Source organism: Seriola aureovittata, chromosome 5, assembly GCF_021018895.1.
Source record: "Seriola aureovittata isolate HTS-2021-v1 ecotype China chromosome 5, ASM2101889v1, whole genome shotgun sequence".
Lineage (NCBI taxonomy): Eukaryota > Metazoa > Chordata > Actinopteri > Carangiformes > Carangidae > Seriola > Seriola aureovittata.
The window spans coordinates 7,470,519-7,491,340 of NC_079368.1; the positions used below are offsets into that span (position 1 = coordinate 7,470,519).

At 39.7% G+C, this 20,822-nt stretch overlaps 6 protein-coding genes across 7 annotated transcripts; 4 read left to right on the forward strand and 2 right to left on the reverse strand.

The window, feature by feature from the left end:
* The first annotated feature begins 691 nt into the window (after window positions 1-691).
* Window positions 692-4,914, forward strand: prkab1b (protein kinase, AMP-activated, beta 1 non-catalytic subunit, b). 2 transcript variants are annotated; one of them, XM_056376405.1, is made up of 8 exons: window positions 692-836; window positions 1,322-1,485; window positions 2,967-3,136; window positions 3,232-3,325; window positions 3,454-3,568; window positions 3,658-3,791; window positions 3,912-3,980; window positions 4,256-4,914. In XM_056376405.1, the coding sequence occupies exons 2-8, from the start codon at window positions 1,339-1,341 to the stop codon at window positions 4,331-4,333; spliced, it is 807 nt and encodes a 268-aa protein (XP_056232380.1). In that variant the 5' UTR covers window positions 692-836; window positions 1,322-1,338; the 3' UTR covers window positions 4,334-4,914. The 2 variants fall into 2 exon arrangements, with proteins under 2 accessions (XP_056232380.1, XP_056232381.1); XM_056376406.1 differs by lacking the exon at window positions 692-836 and adding an exon at window positions 854-994.
* A 42-nt stretch (window positions 4,915-4,956) lies between these two features.
* Window positions 4,957-6,237, reverse strand: LOC130169554 (phospholipase A2-like). The gene is made up of 4 exons (XM_056376408.1): window positions 6,189-6,237; window positions 5,866-6,022; window positions 5,626-5,753; window positions 4,957-5,087 (listed from the first exon to the last, which is right to left on the reverse strand). The coding sequence occupies exons 1-4, from the start codon at window positions 6,235-6,237 to the stop codon at window positions 4,963-4,965; spliced, it is 459 nt and encodes a 152-aa protein (XP_056232383.1). The 3' UTR covers window positions 4,957-4,962.
* On the forward strand, window positions 5,969-9,461 carry pla2g1b (phospholipase A2, group IB (pancreas)). Its single transcript, XM_056376409.1, has 4 exons — window positions 5,969-6,967; window positions 7,734-7,875; window positions 8,601-8,734; window positions 9,194-9,461. Exons 1-4 carry the CDS (start codon window positions 6,946-6,948, stop codon window positions 9,310-9,312), a joined length of 417 nt encoding a protein of 138 aa, XP_056232384.1. The 5' UTR covers window positions 5,969-6,945; the 3' UTR covers window positions 9,313-9,461.
* Window positions 9,405-11,535, reverse strand: asgrl1 (asialoglycoprotein receptor-like 1). The gene is made up of 8 exons (XM_056376407.1): window positions 11,472-11,535; window positions 10,853-10,933; window positions 10,683-10,766; window positions 10,507-10,593; window positions 10,367-10,420; window positions 10,134-10,273; window positions 9,867-9,982; window positions 9,405-9,758 (listed from the first exon to the last, which is right to left on the reverse strand). Exons 1-8 carry the CDS (start codon window positions 11,518-11,520, stop codon window positions 9,605-9,607), a joined length of 765 nt encoding a protein of 254 aa, XP_056232382.1. The 5' UTR covers window positions 11,521-11,535; the 3' UTR covers window positions 9,405-9,604.
* Window positions 11,536-12,128: 593 nt separating this feature from the next.
* On the forward strand, window positions 12,129-14,940 carry LOC130169557 (cytochrome c oxidase subunit 6A, mitochondrial). The gene is made up of 3 exons (XM_056376410.1): window positions 12,129-12,287; window positions 14,394-14,536; window positions 14,642-14,940. Exons 1-3 carry the CDS (start codon window positions 12,185-12,187, stop codon window positions 14,729-14,731), a joined length of 336 nt encoding a protein of 111 aa, XP_056232385.1. The 5' UTR covers window positions 12,129-12,184; the 3' UTR covers window positions 14,732-14,940.
* A 991-nt stretch (window positions 14,941-15,931) lies between these two features.
* Window positions 15,932-18,226, forward strand: LOC130169045 (uncharacterized). Its single transcript, XM_056375448.1, has 7 exons — window positions 15,932-16,377; window positions 16,486-16,660; window positions 16,796-16,866; window positions 17,396-17,569; window positions 17,647-17,744; window positions 17,824-17,895; window positions 17,976-18,226. The coding sequence occupies exons 1-7, from the start codon at window positions 16,347-16,349 to the stop codon at window positions 18,117-18,119; spliced, it is 765 nt and encodes a 254-aa protein (XP_056231423.1). The 5' UTR covers window positions 15,932-16,346; the 3' UTR covers window positions 18,120-18,226.
* Window positions 18,227-20,822: the final 2,596 nt, after the last annotated feature.

Genomic DNA, 20,822 nt, shown 5'->3' on the forward strand with positions numbered 1-20,822 from the left:
GGCTTTTGACCCCTTAACATGAATCAGTAGCTGTGTCCCAATTGCATCGTTCGGAGGCTGCTTTTGCAGACCGATGGCATCACAGTGATGCCACTAGACATTTCGAGGCTCCTTTAAATGTGGCCGAGAAATGCGTCCTTCTTTTCCATTAAGGGCCACATCTTCATAGACCCCTGAATTGGGACACAACCAGTGTGTCCTCAAAAATTGCAAGTCAGCCAAAAACTATGACATCATGTTACAAAAAAAGTAACATTAAGAAAATGAAAAAATATATGAATTTTATTTTTTAAATATTATTTTTATTGCCTCAATTCCATTTCAGCATATAAACTACACAAAAATCAGTAACCCAAAACCCAACAAAACATCCACACACACACACACACACACACACACACACACACCATGGGTAGCAAAATATTAGATTTAAATACATTTATAGGAGGCATATGTACAAATAGAAAAAACAAAACAAAAACAAAAATGAATGACTGATCTCTGAGCATGCGTGTCTTTTATTTTCTTCCCCCATGTAAACCATTAGCAGCCTGTTTTTGTTGTCAGCCTGTTTTCATGTTGTAAATTCAGCCATCAAACGGGTGAAAGTCACAGTTTTGTTCTTATTGTATTGATTTAAACTTGTTGAAAACGAGTCACGTACGTAAAACCAAACAGTTGGCAACAATCGGGTTAAACTTCAACTCGCCCTGATCTCGAGGACGGGAGGCGGAAGAGGTGTGTTTTCTTCAACACACACTCACACAGACTGAAGTTTCCACTAAATGGCGAAAACGCAGCCGCAGCTGACAACAGGAGCCTAAAGACAGAAACAGGTAGGTGAACACGGGACAGAGGGGATCGCTCATCTGTGATGAATCCGTGGGACTCTGCAGCTGCTTCGCCTCATGATGGTTTTTGTTTTAGTCTAAGAGGAAAACTTCAGCCCCAAGACAGGAACAACAACGAGAAGGACACGATTTCACGAAGACATGTAAATTAGCCCCGAGTAGATCGTTTGATAAGACTGCAGAAACACAACCCGCGTCTGGGAAGATTTTGGGTTGGTGGCGTGGTTGTTGTGTTGTTGTGTTCTCCACTACAGCTGGTTACAGCACAGAGGGTAAAAAAAGAAAATGAAACCAGTGAACAATCACCTTTGTTCATAGTAGAGATTGCAAGAGGCCACTTTTAGCTTTAATAATAGAAGGGCCTTTTGGTCATGTCCAGGGACCACTGCGAGGCTCCTGGTGGTGGTCTGTGACCTGCATGTCCCGGGACACAGAGAGGTGTTGACTTGATGTTGATGTGTGTGTGGCAGTGGTTGATGCCTCCAGGATGGGGAACAGCAGCAGCGACAGATCCAGCGGGGGTCAGGGTGAGAGGTCGTACAGGGATGGACAGCAGGGAGGGAAAGAGGCTCGTCCCAACATCCTGATGGACAGCACAGAGGACGCAGATCTTTTCCAGAGAGACGATTCAAAGGTATGATAAGAAGTTCACACCAGGAATGCTGTCACACAGTCATACTGCAGACTGTGTGTGATGAAATCAAATAGCCTTTTGTTTTGGACTTTCCCATTATATTGCACTAACATGAAACGCCCTTAGTGTTCTGTGTGGTTTTGTACATTGATTATGAATTGGATGTGATTAATTCCATAATTTTGGTTGTGTTCTTGGAGTAATTTGCTGGGGGTAAGAAATCTACAGTGTGTTTTTGGACTGAATTTGCACACGTTTGTGTATTTGCATGTGTTTTTTTTTTTTTTTTTTTGCAAAGCATGTTTTGTTAAATTGATGAAGATGTTTTCTTAAGTTGCAGAGCGTTGAGCTCTCATGGCCACCATTGAAATCCTTGATGCTGAATATTGAATTGCTTTTTATTTTCCCCATAAACCTGAACCAAGACATTTTTCTCAAAATAACATTAGGGTAAGATCCATCCCAAAGATGTGACTGGTGTGACAGAGAAAACATGACACACTCTTTCAAAGCAAATAATGGAAAATGTGTTCAAAAAAACAACATAATGCTGTTTTGGACTTTTATCACAAACCTGCAGTTTATAATGTATCTGAAAAAAGTCGTAAGACCCAAATGTCATGTCTTTATTTACTAACATACATTTAGAAGTGTGTCTTTCATTTCATTATTATATTCATATTTAAAGCAATAGCTATACGCTTTTGTTGGTGAATTAAGAGTCTGAAGAGTTTGAATTCCCTGCAGTGAAAAAATGCTGTTCAACAACCAACTTTAAAATCCCAGGTTAAGCAGTTTCCGAAAAAGCATTTCAGTGTTTACAAAACAGCCCCACCATTGTGCAGTGCACAACTATAATGTAACAAAAAATAAGGGCCGCTAAATGTTCAAGCTGATGGATAAACACATTTCAACAAATTTGAAGTCACTGCGAAGTGATTTTCATATTAAAAGGCTGCTGCAAAGGAAGTGAATAAATCAGAAAAACTTTTTGGTGTGCTTTGGAAAATGGTTGGCAGTAATATAAAAATGGGCAAAAACACTGGTAAAAAACACCCTTGTAAAAACTGAATAGTTGCAACAGGATGAGACAAAGTTAAAATATTGAAAGATTAGACCATAAAGTATTTCTCTTATTGTGCTATACAGTGGACTGTACTCACTCAAACTTAAAATATTGTAATGACAGATTTGGAAGTAACTGACTTACCAAAAATTCCAGACAGAAGAACGAAACGTGAAAATGTCCAAAAAGTGTGTGTGTTATGTTTGTTCTCATGAGAAGGATGAATGTCAGAGAGTTCGCAAGAAAAAACACACTGTCCATTTTTCAAAAGCACACTAACACATGAACCGGTGGACTCGATCTTCGCCTCCCTCCCAGCTGCTCATACAGTCAGGAAGTGTTGTGTTGCTGTTGTGCAGAGGCTGAAGCCGCTCTCGTTAACATGGCAACAATGCATTGATATCGCGCTGTAAAGGCTCCGCAGGAAATACAGGAGTTTCTGGCCTGGCAGCAGGACCTGGAGAGTGACAGCAAGAGTCCAACTCAGGCCAGGCCAACCGTGTTCAGATGGTCAGGGGCCGCCAAAGAAGTCTTCGTGTCCGGCTCCTTTAACAACTGGGCCACAAAGATCCCACTCAACAGAAGGTAGTTTGACACATGCAGAACGCTTATCAAGGCCTTGCGTCCTTGAACCGTGTCTTGAAATGACAATGTGACACGTGGCTGTTTCTCAAACCCAGTCAGAAGAACTTTGTGGCTATAGTGGACCTGCCGGAGGGAGAGCACCAGTACAAGTTCTGTGTGGACGGTCAGTGGACTCTGGATCCGACTGGGGTGAGTGAAAACCTACATTTTAGAGGCAAACGTATCAGAGATGTACTCTTGTTTCTCCTGCCGCTACAAAATGCCTAACCTACACTCACAAGTGCCGCTATCAAATGTCTGTTTACGCTCTCTCCCAGGCTGTGATGACGTCTAAAACCGGAACAGTCAATAACATTATCCAGGTGAAAACGACTGACTTTGAAGTCTTTGACGCCCTCAGAATTGACTCGCAGGATTCTGCAGATATCTCAGGTACTGGCACCTGCATTCGTTCATTAACAACTACAGTTTTTCGACATGAGGCTGTATTGAAATAGTGTTAATGTGATCGTTCTTTCCAGACTTGTCCAGTTCCCCACCCGGCCCCTACCAACAGGACACGTATGTGACCAAATCAGAAGACAAGATCAAACACCCTCCTATCTTACCTCCCCACCTGCTGCAAGTGCTGCTCAACAAGGACACAGGTGTCTCTGTAAGTACGGCTTTGATGCTGGAATACATGCTCGTCTTAATGACACGCACCGCTCGACAGACCTGTCACCACAACATGCAGTTTAGTGAAATGCATCCTGTCTCTCTGGATCTTCATTAGTGTGACCCGACGCTACTTCCGGAGCCTAACCATGTGATGCTTAATCACCTGTACGCCCTCTCCATCAAGGTAACAAATCCTCCTTTTTTAAAAAAAAAAAAGTTGTCTCTCACAGTGTGAGGGGGAAATTATAGATCAACCCCTCCGTCTGTCAGCTAAAACATCTAAACACCTAATGGATTTCGATCAAACTGTGGGACAACGCACAATGTTAATGCTTGTATTCCCAATAATCACAATCATTGTAACGTTTCACCCGGGTAATCAATTTCCTCTTGTATAGTGTCAACTTCAGCTTTAAGCCTCATCTGTGTGTAAATGCTGCTCTTGTGGTTGTGTTTTAGGACGGGGTGATGGTTCTCAGTGCAACACACCGATACAAAAAGAAGTATGTGACCACTCTTCTGTACAAGCCAATATAATCCACACAGCCTCGATCCCGCCTCGTGTATTGGAATGATAGTTTTTCTGTTGTTGTTCACAGCTGCTATTTGGACTGTTTTGTTTAAAACGGAAACTAAATGTCTTCCTGATTTCAATTTAAAACATTTTTTTTTTTTTTACCCATGTTGTAATCTCGTATTTTGTAAATGTGCAAATTTTAGTCGCCACACAGAGATGATGTTTCACGACGACGCATAACTAGAACTAAAGCTTCTTTCTTTATGATCAGTAAAACAAAAAAAAGGCTCAAATGAAGTCTCTTAATCCATATGTGTCAGTGGACGATGTTGACGTTGGTTGTGTAAGATGTAAAAGTTAAAGTTAAGTTTTAGTTAAGTAAACTTTAAAAAACTCAACCTCTGCTGCAGAAGCTCTCCCCGTGTGAGCAAACACACATGAGGACACAAAGAGGGTGAAATTCAACTGGAGGGCAACATGAGTTTCACTGTTTTTATTCTCTCTATTAAACTCACGCCTTTGTACAAAATCAGACTTTCTTTTACATCAGGTTTTATTTAAAAATCATGGAGAAATTAAACATTTTTTTTAAAGAACAATATTACCAATCCACCATTCTCTTGTATTTTTTTGTGGGAGGTTGTATAACTCAGTTGACACAGTGGACTTTGGGATCCAGGTTCTTGTTTTGAGGGTTGTATGTAGCCTGAGCGAAGCAGTGAGCGGCCACACGGTCACACTCACACACTGCAGCCTGGCACTTATTGTTGGCAGCTGTAGAGAAACGGGTAAAAAGAAAACATGAGGCACGTTTTAAACATATGTTGGTCACGTTCTCTAAATGCCGGTGTGAAGGTGCTACACAGGAGCGGGAGATTCCAGGCTGTGTAATGCCTATATATAGCTGTTTCAATACAGTCCCTATATATACACACTACACTCAGGCCCATAAATGCGGCCTCGTTTAATTCATTTTATTTACAGTAAATCTACCGTCTGTTTTTCACTGAGTTCTGCCAATTCTCTACCGTTATATAACCGTTATAGAAAAAAAAATAACATCAACATTAATAACATTAAAATGTGGCAACTAAATATATCAATATTTATATCATCTGCCTAGGGTAAACAGAAAATGCTCTATGATCAGCTCTTCCCATCCAGAGTTTTAAATTTGAAAATTGAACCTATTGTATAATTTTGACCAGTTTCATCCCAGGACATTTCAAATTGAAGTCCTTGAATTTCATCAGGAAGAGTGAGAAAGTCAGTGAAAATGGCATGAATCTGTATCAGTTTGTGCCAGTCTTACCTGAGCAGGTCACTTGTTGGTTTGAGCAGGCGAAGTCGTAAACAAGAACATAGGGAAGGTCAGCAATGGCCGTGCATCCAGGAGTCTTTCTGCTTCTTTCATAGCATTTATCATGAACTTTACAGCACCTGAGAATACAAGAGGAAGGTTTAGAGAGGCATGATCGAGAAAGTTTCCCAAGTGTCTTTTGTTTTAAGGATGATGTATGAGAGATAAAATTGGGGAGTGACAGCTTCCTACATGTCCACTTCGTCCAGAGGGGTTCCCTTCCCCCCGAAGCCGCACCAGCAGCCGTAATCGCTGTAGCGCAGAGGGCTAACATCGGGCTGGGCGCACTGGATCATACTCCCAAACTGCCATAAGGCCTTGGGAAGCCGACCGCCACTGACCACACAAGCTGGTAGAGGCACATAAGGCAGAAAAATAAACAACGAATCAGGAGAAAATGAGTCTCCTAATACAAAACATACAAATATGATTAACTGTGACAGGACTCTGGTAGAGAGATGCACCCTTCGCTGTAAAGGATTGACACATATTGACAGTTGTTTTTTCAGTCTTACCGGAGAGAAGCAGCAGCAGAGGAGCTGACAGATTCATGGCTACAGTCATAAGAACCTGAGGTTTGGTTGCAGTCTCTTATATCACAGGAGGTGTGAGACAACTACAGATAAGAGGGGGTGGGAGCTTTAGGTGACCTGTGCATTTTGTTTTGACTTTATTTCAGTGCTTTCAGTACCTAAGCAGACATTTTAGGAACTTTTTATTTTGTGCTACTTGATACTTCTATGGTCCTTCTAAGATTCAAAGGCAAATAAGATGTTGTTACTATTCACTAAAACATATGGTTAGTTTAGAAAATGTGCCGCTCTGTTATGATTAAATGACCAAACTAAGTATGAAATTGTTATGAAAAATAGCTCTGCCTCACTGTAGCGGCAAAATGCCTCTTCCACATTAATGCATTGACAGTTCACTTTTGATACTTGTACATTTTGCTTATAATGCAAGACTTTTATTCAAAACAGAGTGTTTTTATATTGCAGCACTTGAGTATCTCTGTGAAGAAGCAGTTAAAAGAAAACACGAACAAGGAGACTGACAGTTCAGGCCTTGTTCATGTATAAAATCCTTTGTATTTTCCCTCTTCATTTACATGAAACTAATTTGTCTCTTCAGCTCGACTCCCAGGAAACAGCTTGTGTCTTCCTATTGTCTCCACTTGTGCCCTAAATGCCAAATGTCTTGGTCAAGTGACTGTTTTATGCCTGACCATCAGTAGTGAAGTGGAACCGAATCCTGAGAGAGAAGAAAAAGCAGATGCACAGTGTATTGTGCTCTGGTATGTGGCTTGATGTTCATGGTATTGAAATAGAAAGGATAATGAGTTGTAATAATAGATAATAATACCCTGTTCATCCTGTCAGTAGCCGAAGCTTTTGGTCAAATTCAGTCTGTTCCCACACAGTGTAGGATAAGACATTTCAAACATATCCACAGGATACACAACATGTCGAGATGATCTCAGGTTTGCCTCCCACAAACCCTTCAAAACCTCTTATCTTATCCTATGCTAATCAAATATTCCCTGATCTATTTGTTCCTGCTCACTCTGTGCTCACTTGAGTTTAGACTGAAGTTGAATTTAGAATAACTCGACAGCTGTGTCAATAGCTGGCACCTGTCAGAGTTCCCGTGACTTTCCACTGCAGGTTACTCAAGTTGAGTGTTTATGTTAACACAAAAGGAAATAATCTATAGTATAATAGTACAACATCACAAAAATAATATGTATATGAGGGGCTCTTGTTTGTGTATGTGTAGGTATACACTATATGCATTGCATAATGTATGAAGGTTGGGAGACTCCTGGCAATTCAGTCAAAAAGCACCAGCTCTCAAGGTCAACAGTCAACGTAAGCTTTAAGCTTTACACACCTGCATCATGCACATGACTCATTCCCTGCTTATCCTGTTCCTCAGCATCCCAACCCATAAGTACTTAAATGTCTCTGCCATGACAGCTCTCATTCCTGGATATTTTTATCCCTTGTGAGGTACTGCAAGGTGGTTTTGCTTTGTCTGAGATTCTCCATCATATCCCACAGTGATGGGTTACCCAGCTCTGTGGCAGTTCAGGGCGATGATCATCTGCACTCTACCTGACAGCTGGCCGCTGTTTGACTACACTGACTACGGTTGCTACTGTGGGCTGGGAGGCTCCGGCACACCTGTGGATGAGCTTGACAGGTGAGGGTTCGGGTACAGAAATACTCCTCTGCTGTTCTGGTTCATGTTCTGCGTTGTGCTTTTATGATTCGATTCTTCAGCTCCAACATTCCTCTAACTGTAGTACAAAAACTTAAAAGGCCGACAATATTTTCTGACTTCCCCTCTGTTGGTATCGTGACATGCAGATAGTTTTAGTTTCATTTTCTCAGGTTTTGAGATGCCTATCTCTGAGACGTCCTGCCGTCACCCAGAGACGATACAGCTGAATGGAGTTTAGTTTTTGACGCTAAATGCTCTGAAACATTTGTGAAGTTTTCATAGTAAATCAACAAAAATGAATCAGCAACAAATCAGCAATTTTCATTCAATAAATCAAGTATTTTTTATGAGCAAAATGGCCATGAAGTCAGTGGTTCCTGCTTTTTTAATGTGAATATTTGCTTGTTTTAGTCCTGTTGCGATAGAAAAGTGACAACAACAGACTGTTGTTCAAAGGAAACTTGGCATACGAAGACATCACCTTGGATTCTGTGTGATTCAATGTTAATTAATGAATTAATGGTTAGTAATTGAACAATTAATTGGCGGTTTAATTGATAATTAAAAAGTAATTGTTAATTGCTGCCTGATTTTAATTTAAAGCTTCCAAAAGATGGTGAAATTAACTTAGTGTTTTTCTGCAGCTTCAGCTTGATATGCAGAACATGCTGTAATGACCTCCTCATGCTTTGTGTATCTTGTAGGTGTTGTCAGGTGCACGACCAGTGCTACGGTCAAGCCATGCAGCATGACGATTGCTGGCCCATCTTCGACAATCCTTACACTGAAATATACAGCTACAGATGTGACAAGGCCAGCAAGACCATCACCTGTCTGAGTGAGTGTCGGACAACAATGTCGCCTCTAAACACGGCAACTTCTACCGACTAGCTACTGAGTTTTCTGTCAGGGAAAAACAAGGAACTACATCATTCTTGTTTATAATATCAATCAGTGTTTAACAAACTAGAACTAGAAGGGCACTCAGAGAACACAGACCTCTGCCAAGGCCACTGTCAAACAACATACACCGGACTTCATAGAAAAAATTCATAGTAAATGATCCAGATATGCCCCAAAATATAACGGGGTTTCCCCGGCCCTTGCCCCATCCCTTCACCAAGTTCAGTGCAAATTGGTTCAGTACTTTTTTACATAATCCTGCTGACAAAAAAACAAACACAGGTAAAAACATAACCTCCTTGGGAGAGGTAAAAATGGACCAAGAATTGTTGTCTCCACCTCTTTTATTCTCTTCCTAACACTAGTATTGCTCTCTTCTGTCCTCATCATGTAGATAACAACAACGCCTGCGAGAAGTTCATCTGTGAGTGTGACAGGAAAGCAGCCTTGTGCTTTGCCAAGGCAGGTTATAATGAAGGAAATGCCCACCTTCCCAGTGACCGCTGCAAGTGAGCCGAGGGATGCAGGGATACGCAGTCAGAAGAAACTCACCACCAACATTTAAGAGTGACTTTTTATTAAAGATCACTAAAGGAGAAAAGAACTATTGTAATCGTAGTCATTATTTTATTAAAGTTTCAAAGATGTGTATGCAAATTTCAGCTTTTTGTGATCCACACTCTTAATTATAAAGTGATATCAGAAACATAATTTGCATCCGTTTTAATTTCTGCCATTTTCCCCCCAACAAATCAGGCCTGTGATGTTGGTGTGGGCTCAGCAGCTCAGAGAGGTCGGCTGTCTCTCATGCCCTGTGTTCACAGATGTACTGGTACTGCAGGCTGCAGTCTGCATCGTTCCACCTCTTGCGTTTGCGTCGGTCAGAGGCGTGAAGCTGCCCGCAGTCCTCTCCGTTCTCTCTTAAGGCCCAGTTGTCAGGCTGACCTTCATCCCAGAAACTGCACACAGAGGAGGGAGGAGACATAATTATGTTACACACAATGATGAGTTCTATTCCCAAGCATTTGTTTGTGCTTTTCATTTTCACAGCTTCTTGTTTCTCTTACGTTGGGGTTGAGGAGAAGTCAGTCCCATCCACCCAGGTCCAGTGTCCCTCCTCGTGTCGCTCCACAAGTCCAATCCAGTAGTTGGAATAGATCTGAACAACTGATGAAATGTAGTCCTAGAAATAAAAAAAGATAGCAACAGGTTATTTTAAAACCTTTGTTACACTTGTAAAAGTGCTTGTTATCAGTGGCCTGTGTACAATCATAACCAGTTGCCAGCGCCACTGTAACTATGTGGAACCAAACTGGAGAACACTTAAACCTCACCAGCTCCTCTACATTGTTGAGGACCAGCAGGTGTCCTCCCTGTGCTACGCACAGAGATTGTGCTTTGATCCAGGTAGCTGCAGTGGTGGACAGCAGGTAGCAGCTTTCACTGAAAGACGTCCATCCATCCTTACACGCTCCTGGTTTGAGAAGATTGAGACAAGTCATACAGTGCGAGTGGCAAAAAAATTGTGAGTTCTGATTTTATTGATATTTAAGTATTCAGGTTTTACCTGTAACTTGGGCTTCTTTCTGTACAGTTGTTTCACTTGCAGTTTGGAAAGCCACTAAAACAACAAAAACATTTTTTAAGAGAGGGCATCAAACATGCAGCTGCATCAATATATCCAGACCTGAAAACCTGTTTGCTCACCCGAACTGGACGGTGAAGATACTCCTGCATGACTCATACTCTCAAGGTGAAGTTTGACATCAGTGATTTCCTTGTTTAACTGGGAAACTTTGAGATAAGAAAATAGTCATATTATAATTGTTGTGTAACAATCCAGTATATGAATGACCCAGCTCAATTTGAGTGTAAAGTCATACATTTTATCCCAGTGACCATCAGCAGAATTAACAGCAACAGCACCAGGAAGCCATACAGGACAAACGCCACGATCCTCTTCATACCTTCAAACAGTGACAGTCTTGTTCTCTTAGTTTAAGGCAACATCTTAAAGCATGAATCAAAATCAGCTGACATGTACATGTTGTACCTGGTTGTGTAGTGATTTTGATTTCTCCACTTAGGGAGCTGTTATCAGGTGGTCCGAACTGGTGGAACTGATAGTCCATAACTGAAAGAGATCAGATTCATCTGGTAAAAGTGATTTTTTTAGGCTCTTTATTGCTGGTAGTGCAATACTATGTTATTCTTTGCAACCTTGAAAACATCTTGTAATTAATAATCAAAGTATTCAGTCCATAGACAAATTGAGATTCTCAGAGAGCAATGGCGAATCAGAGAGCAGCTAAATCTCACTTGTTTGTTTTCAGGCCTAATATGTTAACTATTAACGACTCAATAAATAAACTTTGGCCATTATATCCTGTATACAGTATATAACGTATATATATAACACTAACATGCAACAAATTTAATTAGACGCTTCACCAAGTGAATTATGATGTAAGAGCATTGTCCTCATTGATGTATAAACTATTCAGTGTATAATTCACTGTGTCATTTGAACATGCATGACAGTGCAGTGATTAATGCACATTTCTACACAGTTATGGATTTCTATGCATGTTGACAATAATGACTGCAAAGACATTTCAAAAAACAAACAAGACTCAATAGACTCTATGATAAATTGAACTTTCATCACTCACCTTCATCATCCAGATTATCTCTGGATTTCTCTGGTTGGACTCTGACCATGAGATCACAGAAAGTCCTCCCCTTTAAAGAGAAACACTAAACTTCCTTAACAGCACGTGTTTTGAATGTATCTCACCCTGTCAGATTTATCTTGTGAACTGAGAGGTGAATCTTATGAGGGGTGCCTGGCCTCTTTGTTGGGGGGGGGGGGACTAGTTTACAGTGTTTAACTATACATTAAGTAGTTTAAATTAGCTCCATCTTGCTGCTTCAAGAATAAAATGCAATTTTCTCTTTAAAGTTTCAATATTAAAAATTGTGAACCAGTTTTCTGTGGACTTTTGCTTTTGGTGTTGTAAATACATTTTATGTTAATATTTTTAGAGGATTTTGAACATATGACTTTGTAATGGAGTATTTTCACAACTTGGTATCAGTACTTTTCCACAAAGAAAGGATTAGCTTATCTTTGAAACTAAATACTGAGTACAGTTTATTCTTAACTTAAATTTACATTCTTACACTACATTGCCCTCTGGTGTTGTTTCATAATTTTTCCAATTTTCATATAAAAGTCCCGCGAGAGACAGAAACTTGAGCAAAGATAGTCTTGTAGTTCTTAGTTTCACCGCTGGGGGCGAAGGAGAGGCGTCAAGCCGTGGAGGCCCACGTGACACCTCTATAAGAAAATTCCTTCCGGTCCCATCGTCTCTCAGAAAGGAAAATGGCGGCTCTCGGACGTACTTCGCAAGTGTTGCTAAGGTCTGCTTTGACCCAGGCCCGGCGCCAGCTTTCTGCTTCTGCTGGTGGTGGACACGGCGCTTTAGGTAACTGTACCACCTCATTATAACTCACTGGTTGTATTTAATGTAATTTATATTTTGAACAACTTGTTATACTTTGGCGGTGACCTTGCTGGGCCAGCGTTAGCTTTCTTAGCATTAGCAGTATCTGAACACCCTTGAGCGGACAGTGCGTAGAAGAAGCTAATTTCTACCTTAAATACATTTTAATATCAGTCTGTCCCCCCCTACAAGCATTAACACTTATACTCATAAAGTCTTAGCGTTGTCACTTTAAGTTTGTTAATTACATGGCTTGAAATTTCAGTAGTGTCATGAATAACACTTTCTGCAAGCTAAGCAACAACACGGTCACATCAGGTCACTGGGTACTCTTATTCCTAGTGATAAATGCTCTCAATTTTGATCAAGTTATGAAAGTAGTTTACAGAAGAAGTCATTGAAGAAAAAACAAATAAGGTAATACAGGATATAAACAGGATACGAGCAGATATTGCAGAGGGGTGAAAGGTAACTTTGAATAGATTACAGTAGTTTATCACGAACAGAAAAAATGCATTACAGTTAAAGAAAAAACAGATTTTAACACAATTATACAATGGCAATTATTCAGTTTTTAATTTTTCATTTGATATAGCTGAGACAGAAAGAAAATGAGCAGAAGTAAATTGAATGTGATAATTTTTACTAAGTGTAAGGCTCAAACTAATTATACCCAGCAAGTGACATGTTCATAACTTTTTCTTTTTTCAATATTTATTTATTATTTTTCATAACAAGGTTACACATTCAAACATTCAATAGCCTTGACAGTTCGTTCAAATAAAACTCCTGTGACAAACATTACTTGCATGAAATTGTCATGAGTAGTTATACAGCAACTTGGGACAACTATGACAGTACTTTTGTAATAACCATACTGATTCAATGCACTCAAAGTCTTAATAATTTCTAAGTATGTCGCACTGACTGTTGATTGCTTGAAACAGTAAAGAGGGCAAACTGCAAGGCGAAAAGGAAAAACTATCTGTTGCCCCCCTAATGGAGGATGCAACTTCCTTGTAAACTGAGAAGGTTAGGCTTTTTATCATAAGAAATGCTACAAACTTGGGATGTTGGGTATGTCACACCAGATAATACATGACAAGCAGCTTGGGACAGTCAAGGCACACAGGGCACAAACAAACAAACAAACAAACATGTAATATTAATTTTGCATAATAAAAATACTTGATAAATATTAAGATCACTGGCAAATAATTACCAAAACGGTTTTTAATTGGATTCCAAACTTTCATGAATAACCCTGACTTTTTAAAAAAAAAGATATCTCAGGTCTTCCAAGTGTAATACATTGCTCAGTTCCCTAAGCCTTATTTCAAAGGTAGGCACAAGCGCCTCTCTCCACTTCTGATGTATAGCCTTTTTTTTGCTAATACCATACATAATGAAACTGCCTGTGATTGACATTTATCAGCTTTATTAAATGTGGCACCCAAAATACCTATCAATGGGTCTGGCTTCAATATGACAGCATAAAAATTCAAATATATTTTTCCAAAATGGCTGAAATTTTGGGCATGACAATAGAGAGTGGATGCTCATAAATTTGAAAGGCAGATTTAATTGCTAGGAATTAAATGTCACCTAAGTTAAGAGCATGTCAAGGTGGCATGATATGACACAGCACAATGGGGGGGGGGGGGGGGGGGGGTGTCTATAAGCTGTTGTGGTAAACTGGGTGCAAAGTCTTGATCAGAGGGCCATTCAGCTGTGTGTGTGAAGGGATTTTAGCATTTGCTGGAAAGGACACTGCGTTTACTGACCCATGGCTAGTATTGAATCTGGTAACTCACCACCATAAAACCATCTTGACAGCCAATTTTTTAAAAGTTAAATCAGGATTTGCTGTAAATTGTGTAGGTTATTCCAAGCCTCATCCTCTCCTCTGTGTAGTGTACAAAAAAATGGTGGAATCTGACATTTTAGTCATGGTGAAGAGTACAGGGTAAGTGCAGATTCATAACATCATAAGGAAACCTTGTTTTCCTGCTGTTCAATTCTCAGAAAGCCTAGTCTTTGGATGTATAATTGTTCATTAAACAAATCATTATTGTCTTTCTCCTTCAGCTGAGAAATGGAGGATGCTCAGTTTCCTGGTTGCCATACCTGGTGTTGCTGTGTGCATGTTGAACATGTACCTGAAGCAACAGCAACATGGCCATGATCGGCCAGAGTTCATCCCTTACAGCCACCTTCGCATTCGCACCAAGGTCTGACTTTATAGAATAATTCGCTTTCCAAAATGTCTGACTTAAGAGACACTTTTATCAGTATTTTTACTTAATTATGTGATGCCTTGTTTTTTACTCCTACAGCCTTTCCCTTGGGGAGATGGCAAAAAAACCCTTTTCCACAACCCACATGTGAATGCTCTTCCTGATGGCTATGAGGGTACGGATGAGTAAACCCTCCCTCCAGACCTCATAACTGGGACCAGTCCCTCTGTTTCTTACTGGACCACACTCACGTTCACAGTTTACTCTTTTAATTGTTGTTTGGTTACCTCTGTGCCTTCAACGTGGGGCACCCAAACAGTTTCCTTTGCTCTGGACCATTAAACACAATGTCCGCTTAAACTGAATTAACATAAATAAAGTAACTATTATTACCTCAATTTGTGTTTTATTTCTGTCTGTTGCTTTGATGTTTGTAATCAAGGTTCTCAAATTATTGTTTATATGAATAAGCCTTTTTCACAGAAGACATTTTAACACATCACTATAGGAAAAACACAGATGTAAAAACTTTAAAAGAATGATGACTGAATTGCATTTAGTTGCATCAGAATCAGGGTCATGGTGTTGTTCATACTGGGTCACTCTGACACAGGGCCTCCAACTGGTGCAGTTATTATAATGGAGCCATTGTTCCTGTTAATAACACCTGGGCTTCCCCTACTCTTGACAGGTGTCTGCTGTGGAAAAAGGCCTATGCTCTACTGTATGGGTTAACAGGTTCCCTTAGTATAACCAATCTCACCCTTAGATATACCTGAATTTTGCTGAATTTAATTGAAATTATTAGATATTTAATACTACTGCATACCCTCCCACCCATACAGGTGATTTCACATAATGCCTCTATGTGAATAACATATTTCCCACTATTAAGCGCACTGCACCACATTGTAACCTTTACCTGTTTTATGTTTTCCTGATCATTACACAAAAAATATTATTCATGAGGAAAAATACACAACACCTGAAGAGGTCTTTTCTACAGCAGATATATTTTGACATAACAGGAATAAAAGCACAGGTGTTACTATTAACATTAATGGTCAGTCAGTTCTATACGGGGTCACAGTAAGCCTCATGGCAAACACCAGCTGCATGAAAACTCCTGGGGGAGCCTGAAACTGAAGCAGGTTCATGACATTTGGACAACATTTAATTGTTTACATTAGTGCTCTTCCCACTGTGACATGTCAAACTATTTTTATTTGAAAGAGTCCTATCCACTTATGTCATACACTCACTCTAGGCCATTCTCGTGGACCTGTCAAAGACGTGGCATCACCAAAACATTAAAAATAACGCACGCTTATTTGTGCTGTTTGAACTGTGACCTTGTGATCTGTTGTTCCACATAACAACTTTAGTCACTGAATCAGCACCAGATTTTGGGCTCGAACAATAGTTTATTTATTTCCATGGCTCTGGTTTATTTTATCTAGGCGTGATGCTCCAGACCTGTTACACGTGACTCGCGCTTTGTTACAGACTCCACCTCTTTCGCGTGAACGCGCTATAAACCGAATTAGAAAATCCAGGGTTAACAAAGCTCGTCGATATCAAGCTTCATGACACCGACCGTTTTTTCCTTGGTTCCGTCGCTTAAACCGTTATTGATAACGTGAAGCGTCTCGCAACTGACTGCAGCATCGATTAAACTCGGGTTTATTTCGTCTCACCTCTGTGGGTTACGATTTGATTACTAAATCTAGCATTGAAACATCTCGGATAACTGCGCGTACCCGCTCCGCCATTAAGGGGAAATCAATCGAACGCCGAAACCCGGATGTCACTACAGTTCATGAACACAGACGGAGGTGAGAAGACCTAGCTCAAGATATAATGACATAATAAACTATACAAAAACAATAATGGTTTTGACTCCTGAATTTACATTCACAGTTCCTTGTTTTTTTTTTTTGTAGATTTCCGGATGATGAAAAAACATGAGAGGGCACATTTTTTCAGCTCTAAAGAGCAGGAACTCATTTTGAAGTTGTATGAAGAAGAAAGAGAGATATTGACTGCCAAATCCAACACCACAAGCGCCTCAAAACTCAGAGAGGAAGCCTGGCAGAGAATTGCTGATAAAATCAATGCGTAAGAAGAACTGTGGCCAGTCTATAACAAAATATAATTCATAATATTGGTCAGCCCACAGTAATGTAACTTGCACTTTTTGATGATGTAACTGTACTGACACCTAACAACATTATTATTTTTAATAATTCACAGGGTATCGGACAGTGGCTACAAAAGGACATGGCAGCAAGTTAAAGTCAAACACAAAAATATAGTGCAAACAGGTATTATTGCAAACAGTGGTTAACAGTTACTCAATACCATATTTCTTCACCGACAAGTATTCGTTTGATTCCAGTATTTTTACCTTGCTAAACTCACTAGTTATTTTGCAGATTAAGATTTTGCATGTAAAACATAAGTTCTTTAAATATGATGCATTGTTATAAACCAACCAACAGTGTAAAAAGCTGTTTAAATTAGTTCCAACTCCACTTACCAAATCTTTAAATTGCTGATTACACATTTATGCATCATGAAAACTGATCCAATAATTAATGGTAATATTACTCTAACAGGGGTCATTCTGTTGCATAATGACTAATTTTATTTTTAGTACATTAACTACATTTTTTTCATAAATTTTTACTTGCACTTTGGTATGTTTTTGAATTCAGGGGTTTTACTTTTAATTGAGCATTTTCACAGTGTCTCATCGCTCCTTTTCTTTATCTGAATACTTCGTCCATTTTCAGCACTGTACTGTAAACTGTCCAGGGGAATGACTTACTTTACTGATCTATCCTTATGCAGCAAAAAGAAGAAGGGTGGAGCTAATGAGGAATGATGGGGGGTCAGCAACTCCGTCACTGACCTCTGCTGAGGAGGATGTGCTGCAGCACAAAGACAACAGGCTTAGAGTGGAGGTCCTGCCTGGGGGTGCCTGCATTGAGCCACTGCCTGGATCTGACAGCTCTTTTATTAGTGGTAGGTGTAGTTCACTTTTCATAAAAGACCTGGAATTTACCACATGGCTTAATGTAATGTTGACCCCACCACTACAGTGTCAGGCCACCCTGTACTCCTCCTGCCTGTAACAAAAACTGAACCAGAGAGCTTGAGCGGTGATGAGACGGATGTCAGTGATACACATTTTGAAGGGGTAAGTGCTTCTTAACGTGCATTTTTTCAGCCGTTTGTCTTTTAATGCTTAACATGTTGACTTGTTTGTTTTACTGCAGGATGTGCACAGTAGCATTCTGCAGGAAAGGTCAGATTCAGCATGTGCTACAACCGGTGGCAGAAATCCAGAGGTGAGGTTTATGTGTCAGTAGTAGGTAATAAGAAGAATAAGAACAATATGAGCACATGTGTTGTTTAATTTCTTTTGCAGAGGCAGACAGAAGACATAAAGGCCCTTTACTGTCGCTACCTCAAAAAGGAGATAGAGAACCGCGACCAACAGATGGCGTACAGAGAACTAAAAATGAGGAAGCTGGAAAAAGAAATCTTATTACTTGATAAGCAGCTACTGTGACCATGTGAAAAATGATTGTGTTTTTATCTTAGTATTATTATAAATTAAAACAAAATTTGATTTACTTAGGTCAGACAATTGTAATAAATCGCTTTAGTTACATTGTATGTCACATTCAAGTATTTTGACTTGCCTACAGCACACTTGGAGTGGTGTGTTTGTGTTGGGGATTTAACGGCACTTGTTGGCAGCAATGTCTCTTATTAATGAAATTCTGGCATTCAGTTGGTCAAAATATGCCTTGTTACAATATGGCACTGTACAGCTCTTCACATGCAACAGCACATAGGGTATCTAATGCAATCCTCAGACTGTAAAATCTGAGGCCCGGTGCAGGGCTCAGTGTAGGAGGCTCATGAAGAAGGGCTTGTAAGTGGAGCCCCTGTGGAGCCGCTGTGTAACCCTGTGCCCCAGGAGGATTCCATTATCACATGAGTTACAGAGTATTGACACACTTTTGGTTGTGTTGGCTCTGTACTCCAGCGCACTGGATTTGAAATGAATGAAGCAAACAATGGCTTTAGTTTGACAGCACTTATACTCACATCAGATGAGTAGTGAAGGAATGGTTACTCATTTATACATATTCCCACAATTTTAGGAGACAGTAATTGGACAATTTAACATGAAAGAAGTCCTAATTACGACATGCTTGGTAACAAATCCTCTGCCTCGTTGACAGCCTGAGGTCTGTGACTGATGGACCTCAACAGACACTTAATAACTTCCCTGCTGAGGCTCTGATATGTCTGTACTGCTACCATCTATATGATTTGAACAGATTTATTTGGACATATTGTGGCCAACCCCACATCACTGCGCTGAAATATTTGTAATAAAATGTGGAATCACAGCTAATGTGAAATTTGACAAAAGTTTAAATTGGGTTCAGTCACCAGCAGCAGACCACTCTGTCCTTTGCACTAGCAATGGAATTGCAAGGTATGACACCAATTTTATCATCACACCCAAAACCTATAATCTCTTGGATTATTCAATTTTGTTATATTTAAAAAATCAATTTATTATTATTATTATTATTTTATATAAATATTTATGAATTATTGTTTTGTTTGTTGTTTTTTTCCCCAATCTTGTGTTTTACTATGTATTTATTAATTATTTTTGTATGTCTTGATTATTATTATTACAATACAGAATAGTTTGTGAAATGTAGAACAACATGTATCTGGGTCTTACCTAGAGACAATAAAAATTGTTTGTTCAATATCTGATATGTGATCCAGACACATGTACAGGGCTGAACTATTAGGCCTATAAGGTATTAAAATGGTAATTATGGTGTTTGATAAACATGCGTTTTGGCAGATTTTAACAATGCTTCATAGTAAGTCTGACTTAACTGCTGACTTGCCTTGTGTGAAACAGACCTTCACAAAAAGCTCTACATACTCTAGTCTCTGGTCAAATTGATGTATGAGAAAATGTGTGTTTTTCTCTTCTCTTCTCTTCTCGGATTGTCAATTTTTTTTTATTTACATGGTGCCAAATCACAACAGAAGTTATCTCAGGGCACTTTCCATATACAGCCTGTCTAGACTCTTAACAATATGAGTTACAGAGACACAACAATCAAACAAAACGAGCAAACACTTGGCGACAGTCGCTGAAAACCAGGCTCGCGGTGGGCGGACGTCTGCCTTGTGCATCCAGCAGCAGGTCACAGTCGGAGCAGTCTGGACGTCCTTCAGCTGCACGCTGCGATGTATTCTCGCGCGGCCCTGCACGGATGTTTGGACAAATTCAAAATGGCGGATTGGTCATTCAACACAAATCCCCCCTATAGTTTATGCACTAGACGATCTGGGGCGTGAACTTGGCTCCTGCCTTCAGAATAGATGTGATGTATCTACAAGCTTCTCTCCTGAGTAGATGATAAAAGTCGCACCCAGCTTTAATTCAGCCATTGGCTGACAGAGCTGTGCGCGTTCACGGTCAACTTCTACAGACGTCCTCAATCGATCACTGAGAATCGGATTCATCATGGCTTCAGAGCGAAGAAACGAACGGTGAAGCTTAATTTTCTATCTGTTGCCCACGAATAGCGACACACAAAGTCAATGTGACAGTCCCTAAATTTCCCATGGCTCAGCTGTGCTGCCCGTATATTTTAACATTTTAATTGGTATTTAATGTAGGTATTTAATGACTGAAACGTGAATTTAAACAGGTGGTATTTTATCTGTTTACTGTGATTTCTTTAAGCCTGTACATTTTTAGTTGCGTTTCCCCCCGAAGGATGAAGGCTTGAGACCCTTACTCTCCTCTTTCAGATTAACAGAAGAATTTGCTGATCAGAGTTGGTTGGTATAGCTACCCTGATCATAGTCCCTCCATATACCTATATCTATAGATATATAGATATAGGTATGACATTCAGAATTCATATTTCATCTTCTGAACTACCTGCAACTACAGCCTCTGCAAGTAGGACATTTCACTCCAGGACAAGGGTGAATCAGTCTCAGATTTTCCAAAGAATCAAGTTAATGCAATTTTCTGATTAATTAATCACAGTGCTACTACTACTACTACTACTACTACTACTACTACTACTACTACTACTACTAATAATAATAATAATAATAATAATAATACTAATACTACTACTAATAATCATATTCGTCTTAAGGATGATCATAATCATGGGCTATTTACATAATAAGTAAATGCAGAGTACTG